The sequence below is a fragment of the Hippopotamus amphibius genome, chromosome 11 (assembly GCF_030028045.1).
Source record: "Hippopotamus amphibius kiboko isolate mHipAmp2 chromosome 11, mHipAmp2.hap2, whole genome shotgun sequence".
NCBI lineage: Eukaryota > Metazoa > Chordata > Mammalia > Artiodactyla > Hippopotamidae > Hippopotamus > Hippopotamus amphibius.
Genome location: NC_080196.1, coordinates 90,895,056 through 90,912,933, shown reverse-complemented (window position 1 = coordinate 90,912,933; position 17,878 = coordinate 90,895,056). Strand labels below are relative to the sequence as shown.

The window sequence follows — 17,878 nt, the reverse complement described above, 5'->3', positions numbered from 1 at the left end:
GATTTTTTTTAAAAGTATGATTTCGGTCTAAACAAATACACATCATAATCTACAGCCACCAAGCAGCCCCCACAGCCATAGAAAAGGTGCCCATCTATAAAATGGAAATTGTCTAGTTTTGATCTTTGCACATAACAGACTGTCCAAAGTAAAATGATATTAAAAATATGTAAGTCACATAAACTGCCTTCAGAGGACCTTTTAACAAATAATGGTACGAATAACCATGATACTGTCATATAGTGAGTGACATTTCCCCACATCGACAAACCATAGGTGTGGATGGGTTTATGGGGAAGTGTTTGGAGGACAAATATACAGACCTAGGCCTTCTGAGAAGTTCCCCAAAGACATTTTTTAATGCCTAGTGCTGCAGAGATAGTGGTGTAATTGACCTCTAGACTAAACAGTTTTATTGGTTTCTGAAGTAAAATTAGAAGACTCAGTCCCTACTATACTCAAACGTATTTGTGTAGTTGTGAGTTTATGGAAGAATTATGCTAAAAATGCTGCAGTCTCAAACATAAAATGTGAGCAAATAGATATTCTTTATGTTTCTAATGCTAGTCCATGCACTTCCTGAGTCAAAAAACTTTCACAAAAATCTATGTAAGCTAAATGTTAGAAAATAATAAGTCTTATTTTTTATTTATAGATTAAAAACCAAACAAGTCAGTATAAAAGTCTTTAATCCCTTAATGCCATTATACCTCCAATAAGAACATTACATAATGCGCTAGTAATTCTAGATAACCAAAATAGGAAAACTTTATCTTCAGGATCAAGCTATTTGAAAAGCCTTTTTTAAAAATCAGTTCAGGTATTATTAAATTATTATCCAAAAGTTGTGTGTGTGTGTGTGCGCGTGTGTCTGTGAGAGAGCACGTCCATGCGTGTGTATTCGTTTTAAAGAGAGAATCGCTTATGTCAACTTTTCCTTTTCAGGTTATTTTAAACATTTTTCAAATTTACCACAAAAAATTGTAAATATCTCTGCTTTGAAATAAGGATTAAAAAAGAGTATTCAATGATAATATTACAACAGATTTTATGTTCAATACTTTTATAATTTTTGTCTCTTCAAAAGCGAGCATTCAATTAGAAAATCCTACATATTGTTTACCACCTTTTTCACTATTTTTTTCATATTTCTGGTATGCTGCTCCCATGAGAGGAACAGATGGTATTTGCAAATCATAGAAGAGCCTCTATGTTACATCAATAAGATAAAACTTCTCCACGAAGTACCATAGAAATCACACACCCCCACCACCTTCTTTTACTCAGTCTCTCAACTTAAAAGGTTCTTGGAAACACGACACACTCCAAGCCCTAAACAATCCTGTGCACGGCGCCCGCACAGCTCAGCTTCCTCGTCATTCTCCTCGCCCTCTGGGCAGGATGAGGCACAGCCCCCAGGGCGAAGACCACTGCCCAGCACGTCCCAACCCGTGTCATTGGCATGATACTCTTGACCTCCACATTGCACATCCTGGCTTCTCTCCGGTGTCCATGCAGAGCTGTGCCTGCCCCTCCCTTCCCAGCTGGAGTTACATAGTATGCCATCCTGCACCCACATCCTTCAACCTACACACTGACTAGGTTTCCAAGGCCAGTCTAAACCAATTGGGTCCATGGCTGCCTCTTTTTAAAGTTGTTTATTACATATAATTTGCTTTTTACTGAACTTTAAAATTTAGTTTCATCTAAGTCCTGTTCTTAATCTTCTAGAGAACCAAAAATGCCTTGTTAGAGTGGTAAGGAGTTTGAAAAGCAGTGATTCCATAAATTCAACAGATTCCCTGTCCTTACGTGCTGTCTTATACCCTCATTCTCTCCATCCCTCTGGGTCACTACCTCTGCTGTCACTGGTTGATCACTGGGTGCCAAGGACTCACTGAATAAAAGCTTGGCAAGTAGAATAAATGGGGTGGGGTACCTTATGAATAGTCTTCTATTTAGCCTAAGAAATGGCAGGTTGAGTTCTCTTCCAAAGGTAAAGGTATTTCACTGGAGCTGTACTTAATTTATCATATATATACTTAAAAAAACAAGTAGTCTTGTATAGACACAAACAATAAAGGAATATAGTAACTGGTTCCTTGATGTTTAGATCTGCCCTATTTAATGTAACACTTGGAGACTGGAAGAAGCATCTTTAATAATCAATCTTTAGTTAGCATTTTTCTTCCTTGAATTTCTTTAAAGTCAGTTCAACACATTTTCCAACTTCATGAAATCAATAATGACTTTTAACTTAAATAACTTAATTCATCATAAAGGTTTGAATTCTACACCAGATATCTGTCTTTATATTTTAATATTTAAAATTTAGTTGACACTTTTCTCACTATGTGCCTTTAGTAGTTACTAAGATAACTGACATCATTTCTCTGAAATAAGTGTTGCTGTAGGAAGAATTTTCATGTTCAGCATAACATCCTGGTGGTGTTTCGATCTGTCTTTTGAAACACGAGAAGCATTTTAAAGATTACTTAAGAATCAAATATTTATAGATTAAACAATTTGTGTTTTAAGTATTATATGTGTCCTATCTGTTTACCTAGAGTGACCTGTGTTCTGTACATATTAATAATTCCTGCTGAGGCTGACAAACATATCACCTACATGCATTCTCTCTCTGCCATCACAGCTGCAGTCAGACTTATGGTAACTGGCAATCAGACCCAAAGGAAAACAGGCTTTAATCCCCCTTTTTATGAAGCATGTCAATAAGTGTTTTTTCCCTTGATTTTCCTATACATTTTAAAGCATCTGTAAAAACAAAAAAAACAGACAAAACTAGGAACTTGGAAAACTTAGAAAAAATTAACACTGCTACCATCAATTCATCAAATATTTACTGAGAGCCTCACTTAATGCATTAAGATTATAGTAACATACATTAGAATCCATTTGTTTTACATACAGGAAATTGTTTTCATTCACTTGACCTAATTCTAAGGCAGCAAGGGGTATCCTACGTTGAAGCACTTGTATAATGCCAAATGACTAAATGGTTACTAAAATGTGACAGCATGGGGCAGGACCCTGTAGTTTTTCCTCATAGACTATTTCTCTGCAGTCAGCTTCTCAAATTATTTTCTGTATGACTAATTCACTTTTTGGATATATTAGTGCCATAGAGAATTAGGGAGTATAGACAATAAGAGGTTGATGCCAATGCCAAAATTTCATTCAAAAGATTGTTTTTCCTAAAAAAAAAATCTAATTCCAATAAAGGGGGTCAATCAACAATGAATTTAAACTGCTTTCTAAAGTGATAAAGTATCAGAATAATCCAGATTTGAATATAACATTTTGCCCCCAGCTGATGTTTAGATGAAAGACTGCCTCCCAGAAGGGGTTCGCATCATATTCAGGGCTGACCCTAACAGAGGAGAAGAAATACTACCACTAAAAATAGTTTTCCATTTTGAACAAATCTGTAAACTAAACCTTTGTTTTTATAAAAATTGCTTGTATTAGTCATTGTAATATTCAGCTGTGGATAAAAATTTGTGGAAATAAATACTTTTGAATAAAGTGGTGTGACATTTCAATGAAATTTAAAACAATAACTACACACTGGCTGAAAAGTTTATTTTTAATGCTTTCTTACGAGACTTTATTCAGGGGCCTATATTCAAACATGAGTCATGATCATTTAAACCAGGGGTTGGCAAACTTCAGCCTGCAAGATAGGGGTAGAGGGAAACTTTCCCTATAAAATAAGACTTACTGAGCTACACAATTCAAACAAGGCAGTTTGGGTATAGTAGATCATTGGAATAGAACAGAGAGCCAGAGAGAGACTCATATGTATGACTTCATATATGGCAAAGATGGCATTACAAATCAGTGAGGAAAATACTTACAGATCTGTATGGAGGAACTTATATAAGTGAAAAACATTAACAATAACATTAAAAAACTGGAGAAATATATTTCACGGAGAAGAAGACTCCACACCACAAAAATGTCGATTGTCCCCAAGTCGGTCTACAGGTTAAAAACCATCTCACTACGGCTTTTTGATGAAAATTGACAAGCAAATTTTAAAATTTATATGGAAGCGCAAAGGCCCAAGATAACGAAGATGCTCCTCAAAACAAAGAGGGAAAGCCTTCCCTAACACGTATCAAGACATTATAAAACTTCTTTAGTAATTCATATGGGTGGAACTGGCACAGAGACAGAAAATTTGACCAGTGGAACAGAACAGAGAGCCTAGAAACTGAACATCTATATGGAAACGTGAGTAGACTGTGTATTACCTAGAGAAGCACACACCAAAATCACGTGGAAATCTTAAAAATTCACATAACCAACCCCACCCAAATGTACAGAATAAGACCTCTCCAGGGATGGTGCCCTTAAACATCCATCATTAAGAAACTCTACTGAAATATTTCATGATATAGAAAAGTGTTCACAACATACTGGTCAGTTGAAAACTTACCTCTGAAACCCCACTTCCAACCTAAGGATGGACTTGCCTCTTTTCTGGGTGACTGGTAGAAGAATAACCTCTCTTCAGGAAAGCCTCTATCTTATACCCAGAGAGGTTAGGCCTACCTTTGGGACCTCAACGGGAAAACTGTGCCAAGAGCCAAATTTCAAACAACATACATTTACCTCATAACAGTTGAAAAAGAACAGAGGAGCCTGACCTCTGGGTCCTGGTCTGACACTTAGAGGTAGGCCTGGGAGGTGGTAGAAGCCAACCTAGTGCTCGCAGCTAAGCCATGTTGCTCTCCTTTTGCACACAATCTTACAAAGCCACATCAGACAAGGTCACTCTGACTGATGGAGACAACATCACTTTACAGTTTTGTCTAAATACAAACACAAGATCACTGTGCAAACCACATGATACCAAACACCCCTCTCCCGGCTAATGAATGACTACAGCTTCTTCACCAGTTGCAGGTTTAGTCTAGCTCCAATCTGCCCTCCTTCTAGATATGATCCTGCTGAAATATCTAATCAAAGACTTGACCCTACTTCTGGAGAGCACCCAATCCAGAGTGAACCTTTGCTTCTCTGGAGATTCCCCAAATCACCTAACCAAAGCCCAAAAGCCTGACATCCTCGAACGGAGCTGGCCCTCACTTCCTTAAGGCATGCCCTTGATGTGCAGGCTTCCTCATTGCAACAGCATTAAATCCAAACTGTTTGCATACAGGTGTGTGCCAGGAGGCATCTGGCTGAAGGGCATCAACACAGTGTTATCCCCTTCCACCAGTATTAGCATTTTGCAGAGTAAACTTAGAACCAAGGAGGTATTATTTCCAAACCAAACTTAGGTCTGCTTGCCTGCACACAGTAAAGGCAATCTACCAACACCGGGTGGTGGGGAAGGAAAGTGCAGTGTACTGCAGGGCCAAGCAAGGAGTATGGGCAGCTAATGCTCAAAAGATCTGAACTCTGGATGGATTTCAGGGAAAGGTTTTTAAAGACAGCATGAGGCAGAGGGTCACAGGGTGCCTGACCAGCTCATGGACATTTTTCTGACTGGTTGGTGGTGAGGTAATTGGGAGTCAACATCACCAACCTTCTTGTTCCAACCAGTCTGGGGTCTCCTGTTTGGGGTCAGCATGCAATTAACTTCTTCCATCTGGTGGGGGTTTCGGTATCTGCAAACGATTCAACAGTTCATGGCTCAGAATATTATCTATAGCCCATGAGAAGGAACTAGAGGTCCTTGATTTCATTTTATGGTTAAACTATTATTACGTTATCTTGCTTAACTGTTTTCCTTTGTTTCTGCATTTTCTCACTTCTCTGATTAAATCTGCCCTTTGGAACTCAGGGAAGGCCTAGGAGGCTAAAGTTGTTGTACTAACAAGAGGCAGGTGGAGGACACAGTGGGGGGGTCTGTCCAGCGAAGGCCCCATAGGGTCCTGCTCAGTTACACAATCTAGATTTACCTAAGGTTATACAGGTGTGCCTTGGAAATATTGCTGGTTCAGTTCAAGCCCACTGTAATAAAGTGAATATCACAATAAAGCAAGTAACACAAATTTTTTGGTTTCCCAGTGCATATAAAAGTTATGTTTCCACTATGTTGAAGTGTGCAATAGCATTATGCCTAAAAAAACAATGTACATACCATAATTTAAAAATACTTTATTTCTTAAAAATGCTAACCGTCATCTGAGCTTTCAGCCACTCAATCTTTTTGCTGGTAGAGGGTCTTACCTCAATGTTGATGGCTACTGACTGATCAGGGTGGTGGCTGCTGAAGGCTGGGGTGGCTGTGCAAATTTCTTAAATAAGAAAACAATGAAGTTTGCCACATCAATTGACTCTTCCTTTCATGAACAATTTCTTTGTAGCCTGCAATGCACTTTGACAGCATCTTACCCACAGTAGAACTTCTTTCAAAATTAGAGTCAATCTTCTCAAACCCTTCTGCTGCTTTATCAACTAAGTTTATGGAATATTCTAAATCCTTATTGTCATTTCAGCAATCCTCACAGCATCTTCACCAGAAGTAGATTCCATCTCAGGAAACCACTTTCTTTGCTCATCCATAAGAAGCAACTCCTCATCTGTTCAAGTTTTATCATGAGGTTGCAGCAATTCAGTCACATCTTCAGGTTCCATCTCCAATTCTGGTTCTCTTGCTATTTCCGCAGCATCTGCAATTCCTTCCTCCACTGAAGTCTTGAAACACTCAAAGTCATCCATGAATGTTGGAATCAACTTCTTCCTCAGTCCTGTTAATGTTTATATTTTTGACCTCGTCCCATGAATCACAAACATTCTTAATGGCATCTAGAATGTTGAATCCTTCCCAGAAGGTTTTCAATCGACTTTGCCCAGATTCATCAGAGGAATCACTATGTATTGCAGCTATAGCCTTACAAAATGTATCTCAAATAATAAGACTTGAAAATCAAAATTTCTCTTTGATCCATGGGCTGTAGATGGATGTTGTGTTGACAGGCATGAAAACAATATAAATCTCACTGTAGATCTCCATCAGAGTTCTTTGGTGACCAGGTGCTTTGTCAATGAGCAGTAATATTTGAAAGCAATCTTTTTTTCTGAGCAGGAGGTCTCAACAGTGGGCTTAAAATATTCAGAAACCCATGTTGTAAACAGATGTGCTGTCATCCAGGCTTTGTTCTTCCATTTATAGAGCCCAAGCCAAGCAGATTTAGCATAATTCTTAAGGGTCCTAAGATTTTCAGAAAGGCAAATGAGCATTGGCTTCAACTTCAAGTCAGCAGCTGCATTAGCCCCTAACAAGAGAGTCAGCCTGTCCTTTCAAGCTTTGAAGCCAGACATTGACTTCTCTCTAACTATGAAAGTCCTAGATGGAATCCTCTTCCAATAGAAGGCTGTTCTGTCTGCACTGAAAATTTGTTGTTTAGTCTAATCAGCTTCATTAATTACCTTAGGTATATTCTGGATAACCTGGCAACAGCTACTACATCAGCATTTGCTGTTTCACCTTGTAGTCTGATGTTATAAAGATGGCTTCTTTCCTTAAACCTCATAAGGCAACCTCTACTAGCTTTAAACTTTTCTTCTACACCTTCCTCACCTCTCTCAGCCTTCACAGAATTGAAGAGAGTTAGGTCCTTGCTCTGGATCAGGTTTTGGCTTAAGGGAATGTTGTGAATGGCTTGATCTTCTCTCCAGACCATGAAAACTTTCTTTGTATCAGCAATAAGGCTGTTTTCCTTTCTTATCATTGTGTGTTCAGTGGAGTAGCATTTTTAATTTCCTCCAAGAACTTTTCATCTGCTTTCACAACTTGGCTGTTTGCAAAAGGCCTAGCTTTTGGCCTAGCTCAGCTTTCCACGTGCCTTCCTCACTAAGTTTCGTCATTTCTAGCTTTTGATATAAAGTGAGCAATGTGCAACTCTTCGTTTTACTTGAACTCTTAGAGGCCACTGCAGGGTTATGAGTTGGCCTAATTTCAATACTGCTGTGTCTCAGGGAATAGGGAGGCCTGAGGAGAGGGCGAGAGATGAAAAAGTAGCCAATCAGTGGAGCAGTCAGAACACACACAACATTGATTGTTTGCCATCTTATATGGGTGTGGTTCAGAGGCCCCCAAAAATAATTACAATAGTAACAGCAAAGATGACTGATCACAGATCACCATATCAAATATAATAATCATGAAAAAGCTTGAAATATTGCAAGAATTACCAAAATGTGATGCAGAGACATGAAAGTGACAAATGCTGTTGGAAAAATGGCACCAGTAGACCTGCTCCAAGCAGGGTTGCCACAAACCCAATCAAAACAAACAGACAAACCAAAAAACCCTCAATAATGTGAAGCACAATAAAATGAGGTGTGCTTGTATTACTAAATAAAATTCTAAGGCTTGGTAACAATATAGACACAGCAAGTAACTTCCAAACAGGTAGAGGAACAAAGACAAATACTCTTGACCCTTGAATGGGGGGGTAGGAGAGCCCACCCTCCATACAGTCAAAAATCTGCATATAATTTATAATCAGCCCTCCATATACTCAGTTCCTCCATATCCAAGATTCCAACCAACCTCCACTCATGTAGTACTGTAGTATTTACGTTTGGAAAAAATCTGTGTATAAATAGGCCCATACAGTTCAAATCCATGCTGTTCAAGGGTCAACTGTATATATTCTTTCACCTAAGTTTGTGATAATGTCTTAAGCTACTGGGAGCACGTCTACACCTGGGGTAAATTTCAAATAAGTTCAGCAAATCAGTGTCTACATTTCATTTCTGGTGTGCTTGTTTGGCAACTCAAACTTTCTGTAGAGTAGGTATTTGTTATAAGGACAAAACCACATCCAAGGTAATAACTGCCTCTTAATTAACAAAACTTGAAGTTATCACCAAAGCAATTAGATTAACAATGAGCACATACATAACTTTCCCAGCTACTCGAGATTAGCAAACTCACCTGTCTCATTTATTAAAATCAAGGTCCTCTGTATCCTTGGGTTTTGTATCCATGGATTCAATCAACTGCAAATAAAAACTATTTTTTGCCAGAAAGTTTCAAAAAGCAAAACTTGAATTTTTCATGCATCAGCAACCATTTACATAGAATTTACATTGTATTAGGTACTATAATCCAGACATTGCTTAAAGTATACAGGAGGATGTGCATAGGTTTTATGCAGATACTATACCATTTTATATAAGGGACTTAATTTGGGTATCCACCTGGAACCAATCCCCTAAGATACTGAGGGACAACTGTACTCATTTGTTAACACTGTCATAGCCCCTACCAACTCTACCAGCTTTCCCAGTTTCTGTTACTTAAACTTCTAAAGCCATTGCTGCTTAAGCTACCATCAATTTTGAGCACTCTAGGAAGTTTAAGTATAGGACAATTGTTCACAAAATGTAAAAGATAGGGCTGAGTCTGGTTGTGGAGGTAACCTCCACACGAATGAACCTGAATGTGAGTGGCACGGCAGGATTAAGAAAATTCACACAAGAGTATAGGAAAGCATGGGGTCAGGGGACTCAAGACCAAGCCAGTCAAGAGCCCCTTGCTCTGATTCCCATGGCATATTTATTGAGAAAGATCAAAAGCATTCTAGCAGGGATCAAATTATAAAACAAAATAATGAAAAACACAAGGCATAAGACTTCAGAAGAGCCAAAACAGAACGCCTTGTGTATATTATCACTACTAGGGAGTATAGCTAAGCTTCAACCCGGAGCTGGCACCATCGGGCTTCGTGACTGACTTATCTCAGTCGGTTTTCCTTTGAGATTGGTTCTGTTTTCAGAACATGTTTACAGTCACTCAGCCGTCATGTGCCCTCCGCAGGTGTTTCCAAGTTACTGTCCTCTGCATGATCCCTGGTTTCCCACATCTGGTTATTTCTGAAATCCTAATGAAATCTTAACATTAGAATTTACAGATTTATAATAGATTCATTGATTTCCAGTCTTACACTAATGTTACTCCTCTTTTTTTTTTCAAAAAAATATAATTACAGAAAGAAATGATAATAGGGCATTTCTAAAAATACTGAAAGCTAAATGTCTTAGATCAGTAACTTTAAATCTCATGAGGGCCCATGTCTAGATTTTAAAAATTACAAAATACCTAATTTTGATGTATTTACTGTTGTATGATATGTACCTGGTTATATACGGTTAAACATGAAAAGAACTAAATATAATTTATTTCAGGTGATTTTGCAGCTTACTTGAGAGAGACTTTTCCTCCCAATTTTTATTTTGAAAAGCCAAATAGCTACCAAAGAGTTGTAAAAACAGAACAATGAACAACTATATACTCCACACTTAGGCTCCCTAGTTGGTAATGTTTTGCCATATTTGCTTTCTCTCCTTCTCTGCCGGTGCATTTGTGTGCATTTCTTGAGTCATTTGGTAATTAACTGCAGCATCATGACTCTTCACCCCTAAATAGTTCAGTGTGTATCTCCTAAGAACAAAAGACAATCTCTGCCATATCTACAATATAATTAACATAATCAGGAAAATAATGTCAATACTACCATCTCATGCAATTTATAGAAAGTTCCCCCAACTGTCCCAATTCTGTTCTTTAGAGCTGTTGTTTGTAAATCCAGCTTCCAATTAAAGAGCCCACACACATTACATTTGTCCCATCTCATCTCCTTTAATTCAATACCATTCCCAGCCTTTTTTGTTTTTCACAACATTGACATTCTTTAAGAGTTCGGGTCAGTTATTTTGCAGAATATCCCTCAATTTGGATTTATCTGTTTCCTTATGATTAGATTCAAGTCAGACTTTCCTTGGAGAAATCCTAGATAAGTGAGGTTATGTCCCTAGTGCATCAAGAGGGTGCATGATGTCAGTTTGTCCCATTAATAATGTTAAGCTTGGTCATTAGGTCAAGGTAATACCCACAAGATTTCTCTAGTGTATGGATAACTTTTCCTTTTCATGATACTTTGAGATTATGTAAATATCTGTACATAGATGCATGTGTTTTTATGTATGTAAAACTTTTTACCCAATGGTTTTCAAACCCATCCATTTTCATGACATTTTTAATTACAGAAAACTTAGGAAATCTGGAAGGACTTGCTGATGATGATCTGTAAGGTACTGAGTGGGAAACTGTGACACTTAGTGATGGTATCTCAACTTTTCTTAATAAATATATGGGGGACAAATTGAATAGAACCTGCCCTTTTCTCTTATTGAGGAACACTAATACCCTTATCAGTAGTTCTAGAGACAACGAATTTACTCTGCATTTGGACTATTAGAAAGTTTTAATGGAAAAACCCATAACTTTTAGAGATCTGTTTATTTGCTCTACCGCTGTATCTCACACTTACTCATAATTCACTGCACATGTTTTCTGATTTTTATTTTCTTCGTTACAAAACACATTTGACTGGCTTAAGTTCACTGAGTGTCAGCTTGAGATAAAACATGTTGATTTTCGATCATCTAATGAATTCCAGTTTGGTTTCAATTTGATTATGAGTTACCAGCCTTCAAACATAAATCAAGTTCTAATGCTCTAAGGTATCCATTATATGTATAATAATAACTCCTGTGCATCTAGAATGGTACCAGCTCTGTACCATCCCTGGGAGAATTAGGAAAATAGTCATTCAAATCACCTTCTGTAGGAGCTTGGTTGAGAAAGGCTAAGCATCTTGTAGTGACACATTACCTCACTTCTCCACCTACTCGAAACCACACGTTACCTCATAACCCCAGACACTTCCCCTGCCAAAAAAAGCAAATGCATCTTCTAATCTAAGCCACCATATACAAGTTTGTTACCTTTACCAAGGTTTCAACTACTTTATTTCTTCCACCAAGGAAGATAACATTCACCTCCTCTCCTGTGTTCTATAACATATATCTTAGCTAATGATACCCGTCTCTTTTTCTACCCCCACTTCTATGTTCCATATGCCACAAACCCTGGACAAACAACATGGGCCTTGGGCTTCTGAGAATCAAAGATTCAAACTCATAATTCAATGATTTTTCTAGATTTGAGGCCTCAGCAAATTCTTCTGTTTCTCTGGGTCTAAGCTTCCTCATTTATAAAACGAGAAAGGAAAAACTCCTATCTATTTCATGGGGTTACAGAATGTCCCTCATTTAGGGTTCGTTTGATGTTATATAAATTGTATGTTATTCTGTTTTATATAATAATCATATTGCCTGAGTATACAAATTATAAATAGCATCCATAAGTGCCAGGTGCAATGCTGGGCACAAAGTGCCCAAAGATGGTAGCTTTTATTTTACTATCACTCTCTTGCTCATCAGCCAGAATATGGAGGTGAAAAAAATCATTATCGGGTGTGTGGGAAGCTTTGATCTATTCAAAGCCCAAATTCCACTGACTATATACACTTGTGAAAAAGTATACATATTTTTTAAGTTAATAGCCTCAGAACTTAGGTATTGAATAGAAAACTGTCAATTTCCTGGATTTGCTCATATCAAAGCAACAGAAAAAAGAAAAGGAATAAACCAGAGGGTCAAATTACAATAGACGGTGAGAAAAAAGGGAACAATGGATAACTGGGAGAACAAAAGGGAAACGAAGGGATTTTCTATAACGATGGACATGTTCTAACTATATTTTGAAAGCTGAGGCTAGTTTGGGTTACAAGAGTGTATGCACTTGTGAAACTCAACCAATTTAAGATTTGCGCATTTGAACACATGGAAATTTTGCCTTTAAAGAACTGTAAATACTGACCTCTAAAGTGAGCCAAAGGATTCCTGGAGTGAAATGTACTAAGGTCTGCATAAAAAAAGAAAGAAAGAAAGAAAGAAAGAAAGAAAGAAAGATGGCTTGATGAAAGAACAGATGGACGGATGTGATACACCAAAATGCTAACAACTGTAGAATACACGTGCTGAATATATGGCTGTTCACCGCAGAAGCCTTTCCACTTTTCTGCATGTTCGAAAGTTTTCATAATAAAAACGTCGGATTAAAAAAACAAACACACAATGTGAGAGGGCCACGAAGGCGTTTGAAAAGCTGGATTCTAGGGCGGGCATCTCCTGACAGCTCACCAAACACCTCAGCGGCTCCCACCATCCCTTCCCAACCACGCGAACCAAGGCTGAGGCATCCTGGCCGTCCTCCGAGCCCCGGCCCTGGGGATCTGCCGCTTCTTTGCCCGGGTCGCCTCCGGCTCGCCCGGTCTCAGTCCGTTCTCAGCACACACTCCATCATCTGGTTCCCAGAACTCAGATTGCGCAGTGGTCACGTCATCATCGACCAGGGCTCACAGCTACGGCGGAAAAGGCCTCCCTAACCTCCCTCATCGCTAGCCTAACCGGTTCCCCCCAATCTCCCAGGCCCCGGTTCCCCGGCCCCATGTCGCCTGACACGTTTTCATAATCCTCTCAGGCCCACAGCACCGCCAGCCGTGGGGCCCGATCATATAAGGAAAATACTGCGGCTCCATCCGGGGGGCTACATCGTGGACCCGGGGGCGCCCCTGACCTACGCCCCTCGCTGCACCCCACGCCCGCCAACCTCCCCGCCCCCTCCCCGGGCCTGGTCCCCTCGCGGAGCGCACGGGCCTAGGCCTCTGCGAGAGCGGCTCAGCCTAACCCCTCCCACCGTCTTCCGCGCCCCGCGCACTCGACTTCCGGCCGCGCCCCACCTCCCTCAAAGGCCTTCCACACTTTCGACCGCCTCGTCACACGTTTAAGGAAGTTCAGAAGTGAGGATGTTCAGTGATATCAGTTACCTGTTGGAAGGAGGAGGCGGGTTTATAGAAGCCCGGGGGATACGATGGACGGAGTCGAGTCAAATCATTCTCTCCACTGGGAAACAGAGACAGCCTTTTAAAACAACGATCTGGGGCACAAATCCTTTCGCGAGGACCGTTCTCTTGTCCAAGCTGGTGTCCCTGGGAGGTTCTGGTACCCTTGGTTCCCAGGAGTGGCGCAAAGAGGGATGCGCCCTGCCAAGAGGCTGGGAGCTCTCGCTGGGGCCAGGCGGGGGCGTGGCCTCGCCGGCCCAGCCGCGCGCGCTTAAAAGCCGGGTGGCTGCGGGGGCCGCGTCTGCGTTGGGGAAGAGGCTCCGTGCGCCGCCGCCTGCTGCTCGCGACCTCCGCCATGGCCCTGTCCCGAGGTGAGCGCCGCCGCCCCGCTTCTCTCGCGCTTGGGGGGGGGGGGGGGGGGGGGGGCGGGTCGCGGCAGGGAGTGGTGGTCTCCTTGGTAGTAAAGGGAACGTGATAACCCAACCCGAAAGCATTGTTTGGGTTCAGGAGAAAACACGCTTGTAAGGCCCCAGCGGCTTTCTTGGATTATGGTGGTCCGGGGCCCTGCGGGCTGCATCTCCCAGTTGAGAGTCGAGACTGCGGTGTGCTGGCTTCTGACCTTGAAGGTCGTTTCCCTTCTCTGCGCGGTCGTGACCCACGTCATTCGAGGTCCGCTGGGTCAGCTACTGGGGCGCCGTAAGCGCCAGGCGGCCTCGGACTTGGTCACGGGGATGGGCAGGGGCGGGGGGAGGAAGGAATGTTCTCTTGGAGTCGTCAGGGACTTTCTGCCCCAGGGCCCTCCCCCAGAATGCTCGGGGGCGTTCTGTTGGAGAACCTGCGTTAACCCCTTTCCCTTCCATTCTTTCGAGTGACTCCAGAAAAGTGCAGTCACTGAGTACGTAAATTCTACGGTTATTAACTGAAAAAAATATGTAAACTCCCTTTTCATAACAAATGGTCGCAGTCGATGGAAATTTACTTTTAAGGATATGAAAGCTTATCTTTATGTGTCCTTTGAAGAACCTTCAGATGGAACACTATGTATATATCCAGGTCCCGGCCAGGAAAACACTTGGCAGGATATAAGAACCAGTGTTCTGATGGTCTAGGGCCCTGTGGGCTCTTTGGGGTTTTATTCAGAATTCAGAAGGGAGGCAGTCTTCTACCTTAAAGTAGAATAACAGGATCTGATTTCCCATCTGCCCCCATTTCCTCGGGGCTGTGAGGCTGCCTGTGTAGCAAGGAGGACAATTTAAGACCATTTAAGTATATATTGCAAGAGTCCAGGCAACATCAAATGATGGTTTTGAATCAAGTTGGAGGCAGTGGAATTGGGGAAAAGGGGAAAGGATGATTTGAGAGAGATTTGGAGATGGATTTGGCAGAACCTGGTGATAGATTGGATGTGGCAGGTCAGTGAGAAGGAAATGTCAAGAATGACTTGAAGTTTCTGGTTTGAGGAATTGTGTTCATGATGATACTACTTATGGAGTGAGGGAAACTGGGGGAAGGATAGATTTGGAAGAGAATATTGAGGTGCTCAAGTGCAGATATCAGGTAGGCAGTTGGTTAAGGGGATCTGAAGCTCAGAAGAGCCAAAATGACATGTGAACCGTTCAAGTGAAAAATAGGTATTCTGAGACAAAAAGATTTAATTTGTCAGTGCTCTTTCTAATTCTGAATGTAATAAAGCAACATATTGATTTTTTTGTAGATGAGGTATTCAGGAAACCCAAATTATTTAAAAGCTGCATTGTTGTGAGCTATCTTTTTTAAAAGGAAGTTATATTTTTATTGATTTCTCTGTATAATATTTTATCAGTGTGAACGACCACTTTCTTTTAATACAGACCCCTTTGAAAATTTGATGGAAACTATGAACCCAGTAAGGGGAAAGGATGTATATCAACACCTGCATTAAGGAAGTATGAAGTTGATAAATTTGGGATACCGTTCACTGTGGTGTTAAAGTTAGTGGTCATATTTTTATCCATTTCCCTGTTTTATGGTTGAGGACACTGATGTCCAGAAAGGTAGAATGGTTTGTCTATAATGGTAGTTAGTGTTTTGATTGTTATTGGTTAGCTAGAACACATTACAGATATGCGCTTCTCTCAAGTAGCGTAATAGGTGCTTGCAGAACTAGTGGGTAAGAGAGAACGTTTGACTGATTCTTGTAGGGAAAAGGACAGATTTGGTTGGGAGCATGATTGACTTTGGTAAAGATTGTCATTAATTTATCAGATTTCTGTATCCATGTAGAACCAATGCCTGGTTTTTTATTAACAGCGGTCCCTGGGCTTGGTAGAAGGGTTGCACTCAACAAATATTAACTCTTTTACTGGTCCATAGCTTTGCTGGGAATGTTTGTGCAAGGGTTCAAGGCAGGTGGGGGAGTAGCGGTCAGGGAGCTGCCAGATGAATGCTGAAACTGAAATGGATACAGAAGCGGCAGTTTTCCTTATTAGCTTTGGTTGCTGTCTGCAGTTGCTGTAATTAAATGAGTAAATATTTACCTAACAATGTAATAGAAAGGAAGGCAGAATTCTTCTTTCTCTTCTAGTGTTATTTTTCCGCTATGGTCAAATCTGCCAGGCCGTTCTGACTCACTGTGCTCTGGATATGTCTTTTCACTGTCTTTCAGTAAAAAATCTTTAGCCTCTGAATTTTCAGAGCCTTTTAAAGTACATAAGATCTTAGCTGGGTGTTAACAATTAAGTTTTAGACACCCACACAAAATTGACATCACATCAAATAATTACTGCCATGGTATCCAGTTTATGAAATTGTAGGAAAAAATCCTTTAGATCGTCTAGTCTTTGTGCCTGCATGTGCCGGATTATTTTTTAAAATACGCTTAATAGCTTTTTCCCCATTCAAAATAATTGTATTAGTTCAGTGTTAGCCTTGCTCATGCTAACCTTCACAGCCTGGGAGCAGCAAGTAAGCAGACTGATGTCAGGAAAGGGGATGTTCTTGCTTTTTTTTTTCATTCTCTCTCTCTCTCTCTCTCTCTCTCTCTCTCTCTCTCTCTCTCTCACACACACACACACACACTCTCTCTCTCTCTTACGCACTGTTTTGTAGATTTCTCATATTTCACTATTAGCACTTCCCACCTAAAAATGCTTTCTTAGATCATGAAGTACAAGGAAGAAATTCATGGAAGGAAATTTATGGCGAAGCAAATGAAATTTGCCTTCATTGTTTCTGAAAAGTCAGTGTGCATTCAAAACATTTTCATGTATTCAATATTTCTTTTTTTCTGGCTTTTGAGATTTTCGCTTTATCTTTCATTTTGAGAAGTTTGACAGTGATGTGTCACGATGAGTGAGTGTGTGTGTGTATTTTGCATGTATTCAATTTGGGGTTTACTGAGCTTGAATCTGTATTTTATCTTTTAGTTTTACAGAAAAAATGAACAAAGTACAGAGCATTCCCATACACTTCCTCACCTCTCTCCATTATCCTCTATTATTAACAACTTGAATTAATGTGGTATATTTGTTACAATTGATGAACCAATACTGATATATTATTCTTAGCTGAAGTCCATAGTTTACGTTAAGCTTCATTTGTTGTGCTGTATAGTTCTGTCAGTTTTGACAAATGTGTAATGACATGTACCTACCGTTATAGTATCATAAAGAGTAGTTTCACTGCCCTAAAATTTCCCTGTGCTCCACCTGATCATTTCTCCTTCCCCACCACTCCCAACCCCTGATGACCGCTGGTCCTTTTACTGTCTCTATAATTTTGCCATTTCTAGATGTCGTATAGTTGGAATCATATAGTGTGTGGCCTTTTCAGATTGGCTTCTTTCACTAGCAGTATGCATTTAAGTTTCTTTCATGTCTTTTCATGACTTGATACCTCATTTCTTTTTAGTGCTGAATAATATTCCATTGTATGAGTGTACCACAGCTTATCCATTTACCTACTGAAGAATATCTTGGCTACTTCCAAGTTTTAGCAATTATGAGTAAAGTTGCTATAAACATTTGTGTGCAGGTTTTTGTGTGGACGTACGTTTTCAGCTCATTAGGGTAAATACAAAGGAGCGTGATTACTGGATCATATGAGTAGACTATGTTTAGTTTTAGTTTTGGAAGAAACTGCCACACTGTCTTCCAAAGTGGCTG

At 40.2% G+C, this 17,878-nt stretch overlaps 1 protein-coding gene and 2 non-coding genes across 3 annotated transcripts in view; 1 reads left to right on the top strand and 2 right to left on the bottom strand.

Moving 5' to 3' along the window:
* Nucleotides 1-13,163: 13,163 nt before the first annotated feature.
* LOC130832155 (small Cajal body-specific RNA 18) lies at nt 13,164-13,246 on the bottom strand. Its single transcript, XR_009048234.1, has one exon. It is a non-coding gene; the product is annotated as a small Cajal body-specific RNA 18 (non-coding RNA).
* A 78-nt stretch (nt 13,247-13,324) lies between these two features.
* On the bottom strand, nt 13,325-13,461 carry LOC130832163 (small Cajal body-specific RNA 17). The gene has a single exon (XR_009048240.1). It is a non-coding gene; the product is annotated as a small Cajal body-specific RNA 17 (non-coding RNA).
* A 517-nt stretch (nt 13,462-13,978) lies between these two features.
* The window catches only part of ACAA2 (acetyl-CoA acyltransferase 2), a 30,472-nt gene continuing 26,572 nt past the window's right edge, over nt 13,979-17,878 (top strand). The window contains exon 1 of the mRNA XM_057699422.1: nt 13,979-14,107. Coding sequence (XP_057555405.1) covers nt 14,092-14,107 — 16 coding nt within the window. The 5' untranslated portion in view covers nt 13,979-14,091. The remainder of the gene's footprint in view (nt 14,108-17,878) is intronic.